This window comes from Oryx dammah, unplaced genomic scaffold, assembly GCF_014754425.2.
Source record: "Oryx dammah isolate SB20612 unplaced genomic scaffold, SCBI_Odam_1.1 HiC_scaffold_19, whole genome shotgun sequence".
Classification (NCBI taxonomy): Eukaryota; Metazoa; Chordata; class Mammalia; order Artiodactyla; family Bovidae; genus Oryx; species Oryx dammah.
The window spans coordinates 23,287,855-23,306,773 of NW_024070203.1; the positions used below are offsets into that span (position 1 = coordinate 23,287,855).

The window sequence follows — 18,919 nt, forward strand, 5'->3', positions numbered from 1 at the left end:
CAGCAGAAAGGAACTAGAACCGAGTCCTTACAAGGAGGGCAGGGCTCCTGAGTTCTCCCCACATCCCTCGGGTTCCTCTTGCTGTTCCTTCTTGGTTCATCTGTATTGTATTGACGTGATAGGTGAGGATTTATCACCCTTGTACAACCATCCCCATCACTTTTCCACCCCACCCCCTCCTCATTCATCCAATAAGATAAATACAGTGATTTGTGTTTTAAGCCACTTGTCAGTGATTACATTTTTGTGAATATAAATATGCATTGCTGAACATGTATATGTGCTCAGGCTGTCCATGGGATTCTCCAGGCAAGGATCCTGGAGTGAGTCGTCATTTCCTCCTCCAGTGGATCTTCCTGACCCAGGGATGGAACCCGGTCTCCGGCATCTCCTGCATCAGCAGCCCAGTTCTTTACCTCTAGCGCCACCTGGGAAGCCCTGAACATTCATGCGTTAGTCTTTTTGTGGATAGATGTGTCCAAATGTGGATTTGTTCGTCTTAGATAACTATCTAGTGAGGGAATTGTTGAGTTACTGGGTAAATGAATGTTTAATTTCATTTTTAAAACTCCCAAATAGGTTTCCAACGTGGTCGCCCCATTTTTACTACACCATCATTGAATGAAAGTTCTCATTGTTCTACATCTTCAGTAGCATTTGAGATTATCCATCTTAATTGTGTTTTTATTTTTCATCTCTGTGATCACAAGTGAATCACTTCTTTGTTTGCTTACTAGCCATTTATTGATATGTCTTACAAAGGGCTCAGGTATTAAATAAATATGTATTGTCAGTCTGAAGGTATGCTATGATTGAATTCCCACTCTTTTTTTTTTTGCTTTTTCTTAATGAAGCAATTGCCTCATTTAGTCATGTACTTAGTTGTACATGAATCTGTTGTGAATTCTTATTATCCCAGCAGATGTCCAATACCTATTAATGTTGCTGCTGAGCAAATACATGATATATATTATTATGGTGATTATATATCAATTATCATTAAATTCTCTGTCAGTTCCTTTGCCTTCCTGGAGACATCCTTCCAGGGCCCCCTATGTCAGCAGAGGGGCTTCCTTCATAGTTTAGTTGGTAAAGAATTTGCCTGCAATGCAGGAGACATGGGTTCGATTCCTGGATTGGGACGATCCCCTGGAGAAGAAAATGGCAACCCACTCCAGTATTCTTGCCTGGAGAATCGCATGGGCAGAGGACCGTGGTGGTCTACAGTGCATGGGGTCACAAGTCGGACACAACTAAGTGACTCAAGAGAGAGATGTCAGCAGAGCGGCTCTCACCCTGGGGGCTCCCCCTAGTGGTAGACCTGTTTCCTTGCTGTGGTAAGCCCAGTATTTTGTGATCACACCACCTCTTCCCTGAGGGCTTCCTGATAGCTCAGTTGGTAAAGAATCTGCCTGCAATGCATGAGACCCTGGTTTGATTCCTGGGTTGGGAAGATCCGCTCGAGAAGGGATAGGCTACCCACTCCAGTATTCTTGGGCTTCCCTTGTGGCTCAGCTGGTGAAGAATCTGCCTGCAATGTGGGAGACTGGGGTTCTACCCCTGGGTTGGGAAGATCCCCTGGAGAAAGGAAAGTCTACGCATTCCAGTGTTCTGGCCTGGAGAGTTCCATAGACTGTATGTATAGTCCAGGGGATTGCAGAGAGTCGGACACAACTTAGCAGCTTTCACTTTCATGACATCTCCAAGCCCTTTCCAGAGAGCAGCTCTAGAGGAGGTAAAATTTTCAGGTTTTGGCATGTCCAGCAATACCTTCCTTCTGCCATCACACAGAATTGAGAGGTGGCCGAACATAAAATTTTAACTTTATAATCATTTTCTCGCAAAATGTTGAAAGCGTTACTCCATTGTTTTGCGATTTCCAGTGTTGCTAATGAAAAAAAAAAATGAGATGTCTCTGATTCCCATTTCTTTGTGTGTGTGAAAGTCTTCCCTTTATGGTGGTCTTGCAGAGCTGCTGCATATGCCATGGTGTGTGCACTGACCTGTTTGTAGCTTTTTACTCCTTCACGAAAAGTCTGGAAACTTTTCATGTGATTCCTCAGGCTTTTTTTTTTTTTTTTTAACACACCTCATCATACAGTGTTGGACTTCTAGCTTGTCCTTACACTTTTCTCTTTTCTGTCCTATTTATATTTTAGGTTATTTCTTCACCTTTTTTCCCACTGTTTCCATTTATTTTGTGTGTGTGTATTATTTTGGTCATCATGTTTTAAATTTCTAAAAGCTTTTTTTCACAATTAGTTGGGGTTAGGGAAGCTTCTTTTATAGTTTCTTGTTTTGTAGAGATACTGTTTTAGCTCTCTGAGGATTTGGTGACCTTTTATAAAATTTTTTCTGCTTTCTTACTGCTTCTGGTTCCCTGTGCCACCCCAGTCCTGCTGTTTGTCTTTTTTGATCTCTCCCTTTCATTTTGGGGCCTTTGCTCAATTATCCTTATCGTCCCTGACTGCCCATACATATCTCAGAGCAAGGCACCCCACATGTTCACTGAAAGGTCATGTACATATCAGGACTTCTCAAGAGATCTAGAGCTGCCTCTTTAGGTATTAAGTTAGGGGATGTCAAATCAGTTTTTTAATCGCGATTATTCTACATGTCAGTATCCAGAGGTCTGTCTTCTGGGACCACCCAGCCCCTTGTGTCCCCATCTAGTGAGTATATTCTGGAAGCTGCAGAAGGCAGGGGACCCTGTCGTTTGGGGTGCAGACTTTTCTCTCTTCAGACCTGCTCTTCCAAATCTTTGTTGAATTCTCTCAGGTTTTTTTTTTTTTTTCTTTTTGGTCTCCAATTCCTGTCTTTGGGAGATTATACTTTTTTAATGACTTCCCTATCATTTTAGTGAGCTTGGTGAAGGAAGAATAAATAAATGCATGTGGTCATCACCATGTTAACCCAACGTCTGTCATTGCTCAGTTGTGTCCGACTCTTTCTGACTCCATGGGCTGCATCATGCCAGGCTCCCCTGTCCTTCACCATCTCCTGGAGTTTGCTCAAACTCATATCCACTAAGTTGGTGATGCCATCCAACCTTCTCATCCTCTGCCACCCCCTTCTCCTTCTGCCTTCACTGTTTCCCAGCACTAGGGTCTCTTCCAGTGAGTCGGATCTTCACATCAGGTGGCCAAAGTATTGGAGCTTCAGCTTCAGCATCAGTCCTTCCAATGAATATTCAGGGCTATATTTCCTTTAGGATTGACTGGTTAGATCTCCTTGCAGTCTGTCATCACTATTAAGTTTTCCCTGCTCATGCTCCCTCTCCAGAATCTGTAGCTTCCTGCTTCTCTTCCCACCCACACCAGTGGAGAGAGAGCTGAGGCTTATTCTCCTTCTGGTAAAATCCCTGCGTTCACACCCATTTAACCTGTGAGGTGCATGATGGAAGAGTTGCTTAGGTGTGCCAGACACTAGGGTATTACAGTGAATCTCAGCCCAGTTTGTAAGTTTTTCATTGAGTTGATGGCTCGATTTTTCTACTGTGTTTGTGTGTTGGCAAAGATATTGGCTTTCTTAGGGTTTGTTTTCCCATCACCACAATTTAAAAGAAAACTCAAAGGCTAGGTCAATCTTTGGTTTCACAACTATAAATGATAGGCTCTCTTTAGTGAGAACTTTAATGTTGCTTGTGAGTGAATGTGGGGAAAAAAGTTCTGGTGAGAGATAATACTGGTGAATATTAAGTTTTACTGGTTGAGGTATATAGCTTTTTTTTTTTTTAAACCGTGTGTCCAGTTGAATGAATCCTGCAATGCAGGAGGCCCAGGTTCGATTCCTGGATCGGGAAGATCCCCTAGAGAAGGAAATGGCAACCCACTCCAGTATTTTTGCCTGGAGAATCCCAGGGACAGAGGAACCTGGCAGGCTACAGTCCATTGGGTCACAAGAGTCAGACACAACTTGGCAAGTAAACCACCACCAGTTGAATGAAAACTGAAATGAAGCCGTCATTAAGAAAGTCTGAGTTAGAAAGAAAGAAATTAGAAGTCTGCTTTCAGATTAAATGGATTTTTACAAAAAGAGCTGTGGCCATTGGTATTGATACCAAAATATTATCTGCTGTAGCCAAGCATCCCCCTCAGGTACTCTTGGTTTAATGTGCTTTCTCCGTGCTTATTTCCTTGGCTCCCTCCTGGCCCTCTCCCAACTGAAGAACATTTTCACAGCATTCCAAAGAAGAGATTTGGATTTCTCCTAAATCTTGACTGTGTACAATCCATTGCCAGGTGGTTAAATGACTAAAATATCATTAGAGAGTGAAAAACAACCAATGTTTAGAGAAATATTGAATATTACCTTTGGCTAACTTTTGTGCATGCCTCCAAAGACCCATTATATACTCTTGAAATAACTCTCAAGTCTTATAGTCTATTAATAATCAAGATATGCCTGAGGCCTCCAACCTCCTGATTTCTTCCGTATCATGAAAGTGCTTTACTGCGGAAAAGGTAAACTGTCACAGTGACTTGATGCCAACCAGCATGGAAAAGAACTTAGGTGAATCCTCTCAAGGGTGAGATCAAAGTTAAAACGTAGGCAGTGTCCTCGGTGAAAGTCCATACAATGTGTTGACTCTTCTTTGAACTTAAGATTTTCAACTTTTGATAGATGCCGTCCATTTAAGAGCCCCTGCCTCTTCTAGTATTCTTGCCTGGAGAATCCCAGGAACAGAGGAGCCTGGTAGGCTGCCGTCTATGGGGTCGCAGAGTCGGACACGACTGAAGCGACTTAGCAGCAGCAGCAGCCTCTTGTAGTAATGAAGAGAGTCAAATGGCTGTCCTTAAAGACAAGAGTGTGGTTTTTTGGTTTTTAAATGCTGGCGTCTGCTTCGGTTATAGTACCAAAATTGAGAAGGAGAAAAGGGAGCACGCCAAGCAGCACGGGATGATCCGCACGGAGATCACCGGCGCCGAGATTGCAGAGGAAATGGAGAAGGAGCGGCGCCTCTTCCAGCTCCAGATGTGCGAGGTAAGGACGGCCGGAGCATGCCCTGCGCCTCGGACGCGGTTCCCGCTCGCCTTTCCTGCTGGTCAGTCGTCCTTATGCTTAAACGCGGGCTGTGGTTTGATGATCAGAGGAGGGGACCGTTTCTCAAGGACTCTCTAATCTCCACTTTTCTCCAAGCCTTTTGGGATCCGCCGTCTCACTGTTGTCTCATATTTTGAGCCCGGGTCCTAGGGGGCTCTTTAAGCCAAAACGGGATTCTTTGGTGAGAACTTTAATATCGCTTGTGAGTGAGTGTGGAAAAAAAAAAAACCTGGGAGTGAGAGGTAACACTGGTGAATATTTTTACTAGTACAGGTTGTACAGCATGGTTTTGTTTTGTTTTGGTTTTAACCCTGTGTCCAGTTTGAATGAAAACTGCAATGAAGTAGTCAAAAAAGTCTGAATTTGTGAGGGGAAATGCAATGAGAAGCATGTTACCGTAGACTTAGAGCAGTGGTTCTCAAACTGGGTTCCCATTGAACAGTGGCATTCCGTGACCTAGAGACCAACTCATTCTGATACTGAGTAATAGAATTTTTTTTTTGGCGGTTTTCAGAAAATATTAAAGTAGATAGAATTTTCTCAGTTTCAAGATTTTCTTCCTTAATTTTTTTTTTTTTTTTTAAATTTCTGTTCTGACCCCCCTCATCAGCCTTCAGCTCCTTCTGGGAACTTATCTGTTCATGAGCACTTTCACACCATAAACAAGTGAACAAGAAGCAAACAATATCAACAGAAAATCTTGGCCAGTTGTGAAAATCAGAGCCAGTAATGTTTAGCGCATAAATGGCAACCTACTCCTGTGTTCTTCCTGGAGAATCCCATGGACACAGGAGTCTGGCGGGCCATCATGGTCCACGTAGCCGCAGAGGGTCAGACACGACTGAAGCGACTAAGCAAGCAAGTGCATTATTATTATTTTTTTTTTCCTTTCCCCTTTTAGTACCTAAAGTACTTTCCAATTTACCTCTTTGGTCTGAATGTTTGAGTATCTTACAGCATTTTCCTTAAAGAGAATGCCATTTGTCTTTCAGTCCATCTTTCAGGTTTTGTCCACATGAACAGTGAGTTTGAGATCCACTGAACTGGGGTAGGGGGTAGGATAATCCATTATTCCAGAATGTTTTGCTGTGTTTGGTTTCTGCTTGTCTAGTAAACTAATCTTAAGCATTTATAAAATGCTAACACGCTAATCAGTTTGTGTTGCACCCTTGTGACTGTCAGATCAGCGTGCCCTAAGTCAGCTCACACTGTCTGACTGCAGCCCAGCCTCCTGCAGACTCACAATCGGTGATGTGGCACCCAAACCCATGCCAGAGAGCCTTCTCTGTAATGATCATCGTCCAATTCTGTTTTATTTCCACAGTATCTCATTAAAGTTAATGAAATCAAGACCAAAAAAGGTGTGGATCTGCTGCAGAACCTGATAAAGTATTATCACGCACAGTGCAAGTAAGTGGACTGTTGCCGCCGTAATCATCAGCCCACGTAAGGCTCCGCCGTGCCCTCAGCTTTCTTCCTTCTTTCTCCTCTGTCCTTCATTTGGTCCCTGTGCATGGTTGTTATAGTGACCTTCTATGCCAGATGCCAAGAAATGGTTTTGTCTTCCACCTTCCGTGTTTTCTATAAATCAGTCACTCGAATTAAGGGCAACTGTTCAGCCTCTCTGAACGCCGTCTTACGGATTCTGGCATTGGCCTTGACAGCCGTAGAGCTATTGTGTCAAATGCATGGTGGCTGTGTCACTTTGTCACTAAAGAGGCCTTTCTAGTAACTTCCCTCCGCTGCTTAACTTGGCATCTTACCTGTTACTGGGTCATTTGTACAACATATTCCTACATGGGGCTGTTTTTGTTTCATTTTTTGCATCATCCAAGTTAAGGGCTTCCCTAGTGGCTCAGACAGTAAAGCGTCTGCCAGCAATGCAGGAGACCTGGGTTTGATCCCTGGGTCAGGAAAATCCCCTGGAAAAGGAAATAGCAACCCACTCCAGTATTCTTGCCTGGAAAATTCCATTGACGGACGAGCGTGGTGGGCTACAGTCCGTGGGGTCGCAAAGAGTCGGACACGACTGGGCGACTTCACTTTTAAACTAAGTGAAACTGAATACTCTGGACGCTGGCAGCGCTTGGTGTTCATACTTGAGTTCCTGTGTAGCTGCTGCTGCCTTTTGGGGAGGCACGGTTGTCTCCACGGGCCCCGCTGTGGCTTGTGGTGCAGGGCCACCCTCGTATTATGCTTGTGGCACCACGTTGGCTTCATCACATCTCCTTTACTTTCTGGGTTAGCTTTCTTGGGTTTTATGGTAGAATTTCTGTCTGAAAATGTACCGATTACTATACAAGTCTGTACTAAATCTGTAGAATTTAGAGAGAAATAGTGCATGGACATTCCAAAATGGTCCAGGCAGCTCTCATACTTATTTATATGTAGACTGCTGTCATCAGTAGTCTATAAGCAGTAGTCTATAATTGGGCTAAAAGTCCTTAGTATTATACTAGGTGAGATGCTGACTCTCCAAGAAGTTAAATTTTGTAATTTCCTTTCGTCATCTCTTGGGCATTCTTTTTTATAATATCATACCTAGGAAATCCTTTGTGTTCAACGGAAACATTCAAGGGAGCCAGCATTAACGTGATGGGAAAAGCACCAGGCTTGAGTGGGGCAGATAGGGGATTTCAGATCCAGGCTCTGGTAACCATGTGACCCCTGTCAGGCGCTTCTCTAAACCGCAGTATCCTCATCAGGTGGGGTCAGGTGGGGTTAAGGTTCGTAAGTAGACCCACCTCGGATCTTGGGAAGATGGGAGAATTGAGAAAATGCATATGCCTGCTGCACTGCGCCTGTTTGCTGCTCGGGTGATTCTGAGTGGAATTAAGAATCATTTTTATTATACAGGATTGTTTCTGTTCAGGAAGATCAAACTTTTAACAATCAACTGGTTATTTACATAAATTCGATTTTGCTCTTTTCCTCTTTTCAAAGTAAATTCTACTTTCTATGAAAGTTTCAGATATAAGAATAATACAGTGAAATGGAAACAGTTCCATGTTTATAAGATAATTTGACCTGCAGAAGCCTCATCCTGAAGACCCAGACTAACCTTTGCCTTCTTATCACAGCAGGGTGCTTATGAAACCTTGAAATGTGTAGTGGTGGTCCCTGATTTTAGTTTAGGGGGAGTCTTTCATCTTTCATCAGTTTTACTTTTCCTCAACACAGATCTTTCTTTGAAACTTGCACAGAAATCAGTGAATCTCTCTGTCTTCTCAGTCACAATATTTGAAATGCTCCCTGGTGGTCCAGTGGTTAGGCTTTGGCGCTGTCTCTCAATTACAGCAATTGAGCAGCAAGTCTGATTTCACCTGATTTTAGAAATCTCTTTCGGTCTCAAAAATCTGTAAGTCATGTAGAAGGATTTAATGTAAACAAACATGAGTTTTCAAAAAATAAGACGTTATGTAAACTACAGATATATTAGCCTTTGTTGGTAAATGTGAAAAGGACAGCATCTTCCCTTGATTCTTGTATTTTTCTCCTTCCACAAATATTTATCAGTCCCCTAGCAGAAGCCAGGGGCTTTGCTAGGTTATAGGGTGCAGCGACGTAACAAGGCTTCCGCCCTTGGGAGTTCATTGTGCGATGCAGGAAGTAAGTCGGGTCCATCAAGAATCATCACTCGGCTGGGAAGTGACTGATGACACAGAAAATCAGGAGGACAGACTTCTGGCTACAGAGTGCTGAGGGCTCCTTGAAGGTGGTGGGGGCTGTTGGAATTGGACTCGGAGGAAGGCTGGCATTTGGACACTGGAGCCTGGTAGAAGCATCTACCCCAGGGCAGAGAAAGATCAGCAGGAGGAAACCCTACACACGGAACACCTCCCTGTGGGGAGAGCGATTCAAAGCCATCCAGCAGTAGAACTGGGCTATGCTGTAATCCGACACTGGCCACCCCAGGTTGAGGCTCACAGATACCATTACAGCAAGAGACGAGTGGAGCTTTCTTCCGAGGACTCTTCTTCCTCCTTCCTAATTCAGTCTCCCCAAACCCTTACCAGATGTAGCGTGGACCTGTAAAGCATTCTGCTGCTGCTGCTAAGTCGCTTCAGTCGTGTCCGACTCTGTGTGATCCCATAGACGGTGGCCCATGAGGCTCCCCCATCCCTGGGATTCTCCAGGCAAGAACACTGGAGTGGGTTGCCATTTCCTTCTCCAATGCATGAAACTGAAAAGTGAAAGTGAAGTCGCCCAGTTGAGCCCAACTCTTGGCGCCCCCATGGACTACGGCCCACCAGGCTCCTCAGTCCATGGGATTTTCCAGGCAAGAGTACTGGAATGGGGTGCCATTGCCTTCTCCGTAAAGCATTCTACTTAGATGTAAAAAGAGAAATTTCATATTCTGAGAACCTGATTCCAGTTCTCAAAATGATTTTTTTTTAACATAAAGTCAGGTGGAGCTCCAAAATGAATTTGCTCTGATAATCTCTCATCGTAGTGCTTATACCTGGCAGGCATACAGCTGCTGCCGTGGAAAACTAAAGGGAGCAGAAAAGAAGTCGTGTCAGTCATTTCAGCTCGCCCACACCGATTACTCCTCACTTGCCAGCATGAACATTGTCAGTAACATGCTGTTTCCAAGACAAATGTATTATTCTACTGCTTAGCCACCCCTTCTAGCAGTGGCAAGTATCATTATGGTCTGCAGACTCAAGAGCACTTACGCACATTACTTTATCATCTTTCATCTTACAGATAATAACAGCTAGAATTTATCAAAAGCAATCAGGAAATTGTAGCTCAGAAAAGATCAGTAACTTGCCCAAAGGCACAGTCGTTTATTTAATAGATGTTCAATTAATATGTGTCAAAACAGACAAAGCACAAGGAACCAAAAGGGGAAAAAAATAAAAATGGATTTCGAAGTTAAAAACTTGTGAGTGAAAGGATACTGTTAAGAAAGTGAGAAGACAACCCACAGAAGGGGAGAAAATATTTGCAAATTGTTTATCAGATAAGCATCTAGTGTCCAGAATGTATAAAGAACTCTTACAACTCAAGGACAGAGAGCGCAGTTTAAAAATAGACCAAAAATTCAGATATCCAGTTCTCCAAAAAAGATACACGAATGGCCAGAAAGCCCATGATTAAATGCTCGCTCTCATTAGTCATTTGAGAAGGGCAAATCAGAACCCCAGTGGGATGCCTCACCACACTCAGTGGCCAGGACCATAATCAAAAGCAGCAGTGGCAGAGGGGTGTGGCCGCCAATGCAGTGGAGTAAGCCAGGGAGACGGGCTGCAGGACAGCATGTTCCAGAGATGACGTCCAAGCCAGACATAGAGGGCAGCCTCACTGAGCCACCAGGAGGGTCATCCGTGCCCAAGGGGGTTTCAGCAGCAAGTAGTCTTAGCTGAGGCTCCAAGAGAGGCTGCAGTGCTATTGGAACACTCAGCTAGCTGATTGCAGGACAACTCCTTTTAGCCTGGGTTTGTTTTCATACTAGTTCGGATTACTGAAAGAGGAAGAGTTAAGACACACAAGATTGACTTTTCAGCTTCCAGTATGGCACTGTTATGCTTGTGATGTGTTCAGTTAGACAGTTAGCCACAAGTTCAGCCCAGGTTTAAGAAGTAGGGTGCAGGGACTTCCCTAGTGGTCCAGTGGCTAAGGCTCCACATTCCCTATGCAGGGGGCCCGGGGTTCAATCCCTGGTCAGGGAACTAGATCCCACATGCTGTAACTAAGACCTGGCGCAATAAAATAAATAAATATTAAAAAAAAAAAGGAGGGTGCAAACTCTATCATGTGATTTAAGGAACTCAGAGTAGATCTGAAAAAGATTTTATATGTATAACTGAATTACTTTGCTCTATGCACGGAAGTAGCAACATTGCAAATCAACTGTACCTCAATTTTCTTTAAAAAATTGTTACTTTAAGTGAAAGAAGCCAGATACAAAAGATTACGTATGATGTGATGCCATTTAAGTGAAATGTCCAGACAAGGCGAGTCCTTTGAGGCAGAAAGTAGATTGTTGTTTGTTCAGGGAAAGAGGAAGATAGAAATTGGGGGGTCACTGTTCACAGGTACAGTGTCCTTTTTGGAGTGATGGAAATTTCTAGAATTAGGTAGTGGTTGCACAATGGTAACCGCATGCTTTAAAATGATGTATCATTTTATGTTACATGAATTTTATCTTACTTTTTTAAATGGGAAAACAAAAAAAAAAAACAAAACAGAAACAAAGATTCTTGAAACTTAACAGTTGGAAGATGGCAGAACCAACTCTTGAACCTAGGTCTCTCACTCAGAGTGCATGCTTTCAGTATGCAGAAATTCTGATTTGTAAGCCTGGAATTGGAATTGGACGTCTGTATTTTTAAGAATCTCCATGTGCGAGTCCAGTCTACCACTCTCCACCTCTCTTTGATCTGAACTGTCAAGATGTATTTGCAGTTAATTAGTATTTACACTGCCCCTGTGCTTTCAAGTTTCTTAAATAACACAGGACACACACAGAATATATCTGGGAGAAAATGTCCCCATTACCTAGACAGCTGGGAATCAATACTTGACTTAAGCCAAACCTGAAGCTTGGATTTCAGGCTTTCCTAAGGGACTGGTGGTTGGATTGTGAGAGGGTGCTTTTTAAAATTTTTTGCTTTATAGTTTGTTTTATAGAACCGAACTCTCTGCTATTCCAGGGAGTGCTAACTGATGAAAATAATGCTCTGTGAATCTTTCAGCTTTTGGCCAAGCAATACCTCTTCCTAAGCCAAGCAGTACATGTGATAAAGGGGTATCAGGGAGACCTTCTGCTCTCTTTTTCTTTTAAATTAAACAGAAGAACACAATATTTTCCTTCCCCGTCACTGCTTAGAGTGACTTAAGACAGAAGCGAAGTACATGGCAACTCTCAAGATCAAGAAGGTTCCGAGATGTTCTAAGGAGGATGTGTCTTGCCTGATGGGTGGGTGACGGTGTTGGGCACTCCTGTGCTTGCTCCCAGCCTCTGGAGGTGTGTCTTAGCTCCTCAGTGTAAATGCAGGGGTCATTCCGCCCATCAGTTGGCAGTTTACCTTTTTCTTGCACCCAGTATCTTTAAAATGTGGTCATATTGCTTTCAAGCTACTTATTTTAACAAATGAACCAGTTCTGCTATGTCCCTAAGTTCAGAAAAATGAAGAAGCCCATTTCGCTGGCCTGTGGCCATCGTGCATTGAGCTGTTTCTCTGTGCCTGGCATTTTATCTTGGTGCTCATGAGAACTCTCCAAGGTCCATGCCATTCTGTTCGTTTCCTGTATAAGGACATCAAGGCGCAGGGCTCCGGAGATTTTGCTGTTATTCAGTGGGAGAGCGAAGATTTGGGCCCAGATCAGCCTTGTGCTTTAATTACCTATGCTTCAGAGATGGGAAAACAGATACTCACATCCAAACTCTGCACTTAATGACTCGATGACCCTAGACAACCCACTTGACCTCTCTGAGCCTGTTTCTTTATCTGTCTTACAGGTTAATGATAATAATTACCTATTTTGTTAGACTGTAAAGAGACCTTTAAAAAGGGATATTTCATGAATTATGCATAATGGTGAGTGACTGGCACTGAGTACTCAATTACACATTAGCTGCCATCGTTATTATTATTATTACATCATCACCTATTTTCCAAATTATTTCACTAACTTACAGAGAAATTGGCCAAGGGACAAGTGGGATGTCACTCGGCAATTTCCGCTTCTGCAGGGAAAGCATCCAAGTCCAGGTTGAGTGATGGGGTCATCAGAGCTGACACTGGTCTTTCCCTCTCCAGCCAGCAGAACGCTTTCACCGGTAGTGGCTCACCCGGTGCCCCTTGAAGTTCAAAAAGCGTCCACAGGTGGACCTAAGCATGCTCGTGGTCAGCCAAGGGCAGTAACCCCCCCCAGGTTATTACACATATGGTGAGGTTTGGAGCCAAAATGTGATACGCTTTTTACTCCTAAAGCCAGGCTTTTCCACTGAAAGGGAACCAGGTCAGAGAGAGGGAAGAAGGGCACAGGGAGGCGGGGCCTCTGTGGAGGTTGCGGCTCTGAGCCCCAGCCAGCAGCCGGCAGCATGGAGCGTGGGTGGGCGGGGCGCTCAGGGGGCTCTGCTGACCGCGGTGCTGGCCCCTGGGTGTCACGAGGACTGTTGCGGGCTGCGTTGTTCCCCTGGAGCCTCCGCCCCCCGCCCCCAGCAACCCCCTACCCCCCACCCCGACCCCCACTTCCCACCAAAGCCCAGAAGTTGGCCCTAAAGTAATCGTCTGAGAGGGACTCAGCTCAGCCTCATCCTCCTAGGCTAAGTGTTGATTGATTTTATTTTGCCTGAGTAATATATGATCTTAAGAAAATATTTTGAAAATGGAGCTAATGGGGCGGGGGGAAGGGGACTCGTAATCTCCTTACTCAGAAATTTACTGGATTTACGTATGTGACTTGTTTGGTTTACAAACATTGGATCGTACTGTAGATTAAAATCATCCCTCCTTACGTCGATTTTTCCTAGTCTGTGTCACATTCAGAAGAATTTAACTGTAGGCAGATAAATTGCCTGGGTCTTTCTTCAGCCTTTTAACTGATAGGGATTATCCCTCCTCCCAGCCTGCTTTCACTGTTGATAAAGAACTTCACGTTTTTATCAATACCATCTCAAACTGAAACCATCCCTCTTTCTCCATAAAAATGTATGTTTTGTAACATTCCTTGCAGGCTGTTCAAATCTCAGTTTGCTTCTTCTTCACCTGGAGCAGCACTGTCCAGTAGAACTTTCTGAAGTGATGGAAATTTTTTAAAATTTATTTTTAATTGAAAGATAATTGCTTTATGATATTGTGTTGGTTCCTGCCATACTGAAGTGATGGAAGTATTGAAATTCTTTCCTGTCTCACCTGGTATCCATCAGCCACACGTGATGACTGAGCACTTGAAATGTGGCTGGTGTGTCTTCATGAACTGAAAGCTTTCCAAATTCATTGGTACCACTGATTCGACAGCCTTTGTTTCAAATATGTTGGGACACAGAGATCTTGGGAAACAGAAAGAACCCTTGCTGTCCTCTGCCCTTTATTGCTCTCCTTAATGTCCAGTTCAGCTTCATTTACTCCACTGGTTTATGTATCTGTCTCTTTTGAATTCAAACTTGGCACAACCATGAAGAAATGTACTTCATATAAATCAGACTATAGCTGTTGCTTGCGTATCCATGTGACACTTGCTAGCATATGTCAAATGTTGCCTATAATTTGGGCTCCCCTCATAGCTCAGCCGGTAAAGAATCTGCCTTCCTATAATTTGTTTGTACGTCTTTATAAAATACTGAAATTAATTTTGTAAGTGTTTTGTATAGATATATGGATAGAGAGTAAATGTGTACCTATGGAAATTTCAGATTTTTCAGGTAACTATGGTTCATATTGTTTTTTAAAAACCACTGGTAAATCTCTGTTGTTTTCCATTGTAGTTTCTTTCAAGATGGTTTGAAAACAGCTGATAAATTGAAACAGTACATTGAAAAACTGGCTGCTGATTTGTATAATGTAAGTTCTTTACAAAATGCATGCACTTTAACTTGCTTTTGTGGATAAATAACAGTAATTTGTCATCTGTATTCTAAGAGTGCTAAAGAAAAGAAGACAGGGTGAAGTGATGTGTCAGCATAAACCTAAGGCCAATAAACTTTTTTTCCCCCTCCAGTTTAACTTGGAGACATGATCCCTGGTCAGATATTCCAGAGTATGTTTCTGGGACATAGGAAGAGCAGGGTAGGGCAGGGAGCAGGTGGATGGCCATTGGTTCTGAATGACTATCATCACATGAGTGCCCTTTCATCAGCAGTAGAAAGACAAAAAGAAATTTTTATCCTGGAAGGAAAGCAGCTAAGTGACTGTCTCTGAATGAGCAGATATTTATGATTTTTTTTTGCTTGCTTGCTTGTTTTATATTCCTTCTCCTTTCTTTCCCCCTACTATCTGTGTTTTGCCTTTATAATAAGAAAATCAAGAGGAAAACTTTTTTGAGCAAGAAACTAAATGCCTATATAGAAATCTCAAATTTGTTCTTCATGAACCAGTTGGCAATGAATAATATTAAAAGTATATGCAAGGACCTAATGTACAGCTCATGGAACTCTACTCAGTGTTATGTGGCAGCCTGGATGGGAGGGGAGTTTGGGGGAGAATGGATACTTGCATACATATGGCTTAGTCCCTTTGCTGTTCACCTGAAATTACCGCAGCATTGTTAATTGGCTATACCCCAATACGAAATAAAAAGTTGAAAGTTTGGGGGTGGAAATGAACATTCACTTTCAAATTCAAAAAAGAAAGTATGTATTTAGGAGTGTAACTGCATGTACTCAAATAAGGTTTTAGTGTTACAAATGATATTCTGATAGAACTTCAAAAATACACAGCTGTGAATTTTTTCTGATTTTTCTTGAATAAGCTAACATGGCTCAGGTTGCAGTTAAATTCCAAGTAATTAGGAAAAGCAGCACCAAAGAAAAAGAAAAGAAGAAAGGAAAGCAGCACCAGTCCCTTGCACTTGTGTAAACTTTGTAAACTTTCGTCTAGGCATTAGCTCTGGGGTTCCGATCATTCTGAGGGTCATTCTCCGGTCATTCAATCACATCATGGTATTTCCGATACCACCCTTTGAAAAACTCAAATGACTCAGTGTTACTTCTTACCTTTGTTTAAAATAGTCCTTCTGAGTTCATTGTCTGGCCTAGACATACTATGTAATAAGAAAGCATGTTGCGTTATTCACTAATTTCCAACCTCACTGGTAGTTTAAGAAGATGAGAAAATCGTGCCTGTCAAAAATGAGACCATGCGAAGGACTTCAATAAGGAAACCAACTGTATAATTGTTTGATGAGTGGTATCTATTTGGATGAATTAAACTCCGCTCATAAATGTATGAGAGATGAGTGATAGAAGAAATGTTTTTCTCTCATAGATCAAACAGACCCAGGATGAAGAAAAGAAACAGCTGACCGCACTCCGAGACCTAATAAAGTCCTCCCTCCAACTCGATCAGAAAGAAGTAGGTGGTCTCTGTGTTTCCAGCAGGGCTCACCTTCCGAGCAGGGCCCCGCGTCCCGACCTGCAGAACAAGCATAGGGAGGGCTTCCTACCAGGGTGGTCATGGTGTTGGTGGGGACAGATGAGTCCCAAGATACAGCTGTCATCTAAAACGCAGTAGAAACAGCCTTTAAATTCCCATTCCCTCCTTGTAAAAGAAGAAATTACCATGTGCCCAGTTCCATGACCAGGTTTGCCATCCTGGCTTTAAGAGGTGTGCTTCAGAAGAGCATCCCCCCAACGCTTTGAAGAGTAAGCATTGATGAGCACACTCCCATTCCTCTTAGATCATCCCGGTCTTCCCAGGCAGCTAAGGAGCCTGTCTCATTCTACCAGAAAAATAGAGAACTTACTTTGATGCAGAGCATATAGAGCTTTTGTCCCGACAGTTAGAACAATAATGCGAGGTTGTCCTTGCGGGCTGAAACGGACTATGCAGTGAATGGTTAAGTGTTAAATGAATGCAGTACACATCCTTAATTACCAGTCTCATCTGTCCATTTGTTTGGTCAAGCATTTAATGAATACTTACCGTGCACCAGCAGCTGTTCCAGGCACTGAACTTGGGTCCCTTCCGTCAAGGAGCTCATTGCCTAGTAGGAAATAGTCAGCCGTGTGAACCAGCGATCAGACCTACAGCAGTATGGAGGCTGTAAGAGATTGGGAGGGGCCGTGCCAGAAAAGAGAAGAAGCCAGAAAGACCCAAGCGGAGTCCGCAGCCCATCTACAGCCTGGGGCAGGGTGGGTGGAGGAGTGAGACATGCTGCTTCTGAGGCAAAAACCTAGACGTGGTTGTGCAACTGAAGGGAAGGGACTTCATGTGAAGGTCACATGGAGTAGTACACACCATTCATTGCATGGGAGAAGGTAGTGGTGCTTACATTATGAAATTACGATGGATTCAGTTTAAGTGCAATACTTAATCAAAATCACACAAAATACAGCACTTTTTTATAGTGCCAGTTCCTCCCTGTGTTATCTCACAATTGCAAGCTGATTTTTTTTTTTTAATTTTTGGCTGCACCGTGCATCATGTGGGAATCTTAGTTCCCCAACCAAGGATTGGACCCACCCTTCCTGCAGAGAAAGGCAGTCTTAACCACTGGACCACTGGGGGAAGTGTCCCCCCTGCTTTTTTTTTAAATGTTGCAAACTAACACTCTGTAAATTCCTAAAGTTTCCAAAAGGGGTTCAATGAGTCCAAAACAGGAACAAAGCAACCCCCTCAAGCATGTACCAACACCATTAATCTTAAAGCAACCTTGAAGGTTCCCTTGACTAAATGACCGTCACCCTCTACCCTCCTGCCTCCTCAAATCCAGTTTTTATATAAATCCTGGGTGTTCATGCAGCGAGTGGAGCCTGTAGCCCTGCTCTGAGCACCTGCTGATCCCTGGAAGGAGGCATCAAGGGGCTGGGAGGCGTGTGAGCTTGTACCCAGCTCACCCAGTCTCTGCAGCGTCTGCACCTGTGCTCTGAGGCTTCAGATCATGCTTATTGCCGGCCCTGGGAGAAGCTGTCTCCTGTAGCTTCTTACTTCTTACTTGTCAGTGTAAGAGCCCTAGAAATACCCACCTGGAGGGGTCAGAGCTAGGTCTCTGTCTGGGGAGAAAACAACACGGTTTTTAACTGGCAGTTGTATACTTAAGCACTTCCTACCTTTGTTTTGTCACAAGGGATTACCTCTTACCTGTGTGTGGAAGCTTTCTTGGGAGAAAAAAAGATTATTACAGTCCCATTTTGTTTTGCATGAAGACTATTCTGCTCATACTAGTTAAACAGCATAGTTGCATCTAAGCCTCTCATACGCATGAGGGAATCCACCTGATTTATTTTAATTCCACCCCAAATTAATAAATAAGTTTTCATTAACACCACGTCCAGAGTATTTTACAAGTAAAGTTGACTTTTCACAACATGCCTGTCCCATTCTCATGGTGTTTATCATCTCTTGTCACAATATGTCTTTAGAAGGTAATGGTTTTTAATGACTTAGTAAAAGACTGTCCACTAGAGAGTTCTTGCACTCCAGTTTGGGAAGAGTGTAAAATAATCTAAAATAAGGACTTGAGAAATTAAAGTCACCCATCAAATCATTCAGCCTCCTCACCCCCACCAGCTTCAACCTGACTCCATTAAAGGAAGCTTCAAGAATTTGAACTCTAAATAGGATCTTTGGATTTTTGGTAGATTCATTTTTTCCTTGTCACAATTCTTTATTGACTTTTGGCAAATGTTTCAGGAAATTAGTTATCTTAAGGTTTTTATAATAGCCTAACTTTGTAAAAGGACTGTTTGCCTTACTACTATTTTCAGGGTTGAAAATATTTTATTTTTAATGATGCTATCCATAAATCGTTCCCCAAACTCCACCTTCTTTTTTTTGAGTCTGTCTCAGTAACCCATCTTAGTTTGCAAACTATATGTATTTTGCTCATCTCTTCTTTCACAGTACCTGGTACGTTGCCTGGCACCCCAGAACAACTCAGTAAATATTTAGTAAGATGAAACGAACTCCTCTGCCCACTCCATTCATACCTTACATTAGAAATTTGAAGCTTCTATAAATAGAGGTTTAGTTATAAATTAGATGCCAGAAATGGTTATAAGCCATTAAGTCAATGAGGGTGTAATTGCTTGCAGTTTTAGAGGATGTGAGAGATTCTGCTCCTTTGTAATGCATCTTATATGTTAATAAGGTTTTCTAATAAGAAAGTAAGCTAATTTGTACTGCTAATAGAGAATAGGAAATTGAACCAAAAAAATACCACCAGAGTTTCTCATTCTATAGTTTATATCTCTTGACTCACA

General features: G+C 42.9%; 1 protein-coding gene across 4 annotated transcripts in view; it reads left to right on the forward strand.

Moving 5' to 3' along the window:
- ASAP1 (ArfGAP with SH3 domain, ankyrin repeat and PH domain 1) overlaps nt 1–18,919 on the forward strand; it is a 305,942-nt gene that overhangs the window by 221,846 nt on the left and 65,177 nt on the right. For all 4 annotated transcript variants that reach the window (XM_040261754.1, XM_040261756.1, XM_040261755.1 and 1 more), the window contains exons 7-10: nt 4,854–4,983; nt 6,368–6,453; nt 14,486–14,561; nt 15,984–16,070. In XM_040261754.1, the coding sequence (XP_040117688.1) occupies nt 4,854–4,983; nt 6,368–6,453; nt 14,486–14,561; nt 15,984–16,070 (379 nt within the window). The remainder of the gene's footprint in view (nt 1–4,853; nt 4,984–6,367; nt 6,454–14,485; nt 14,562–15,983; nt 16,071–18,919) is intronic.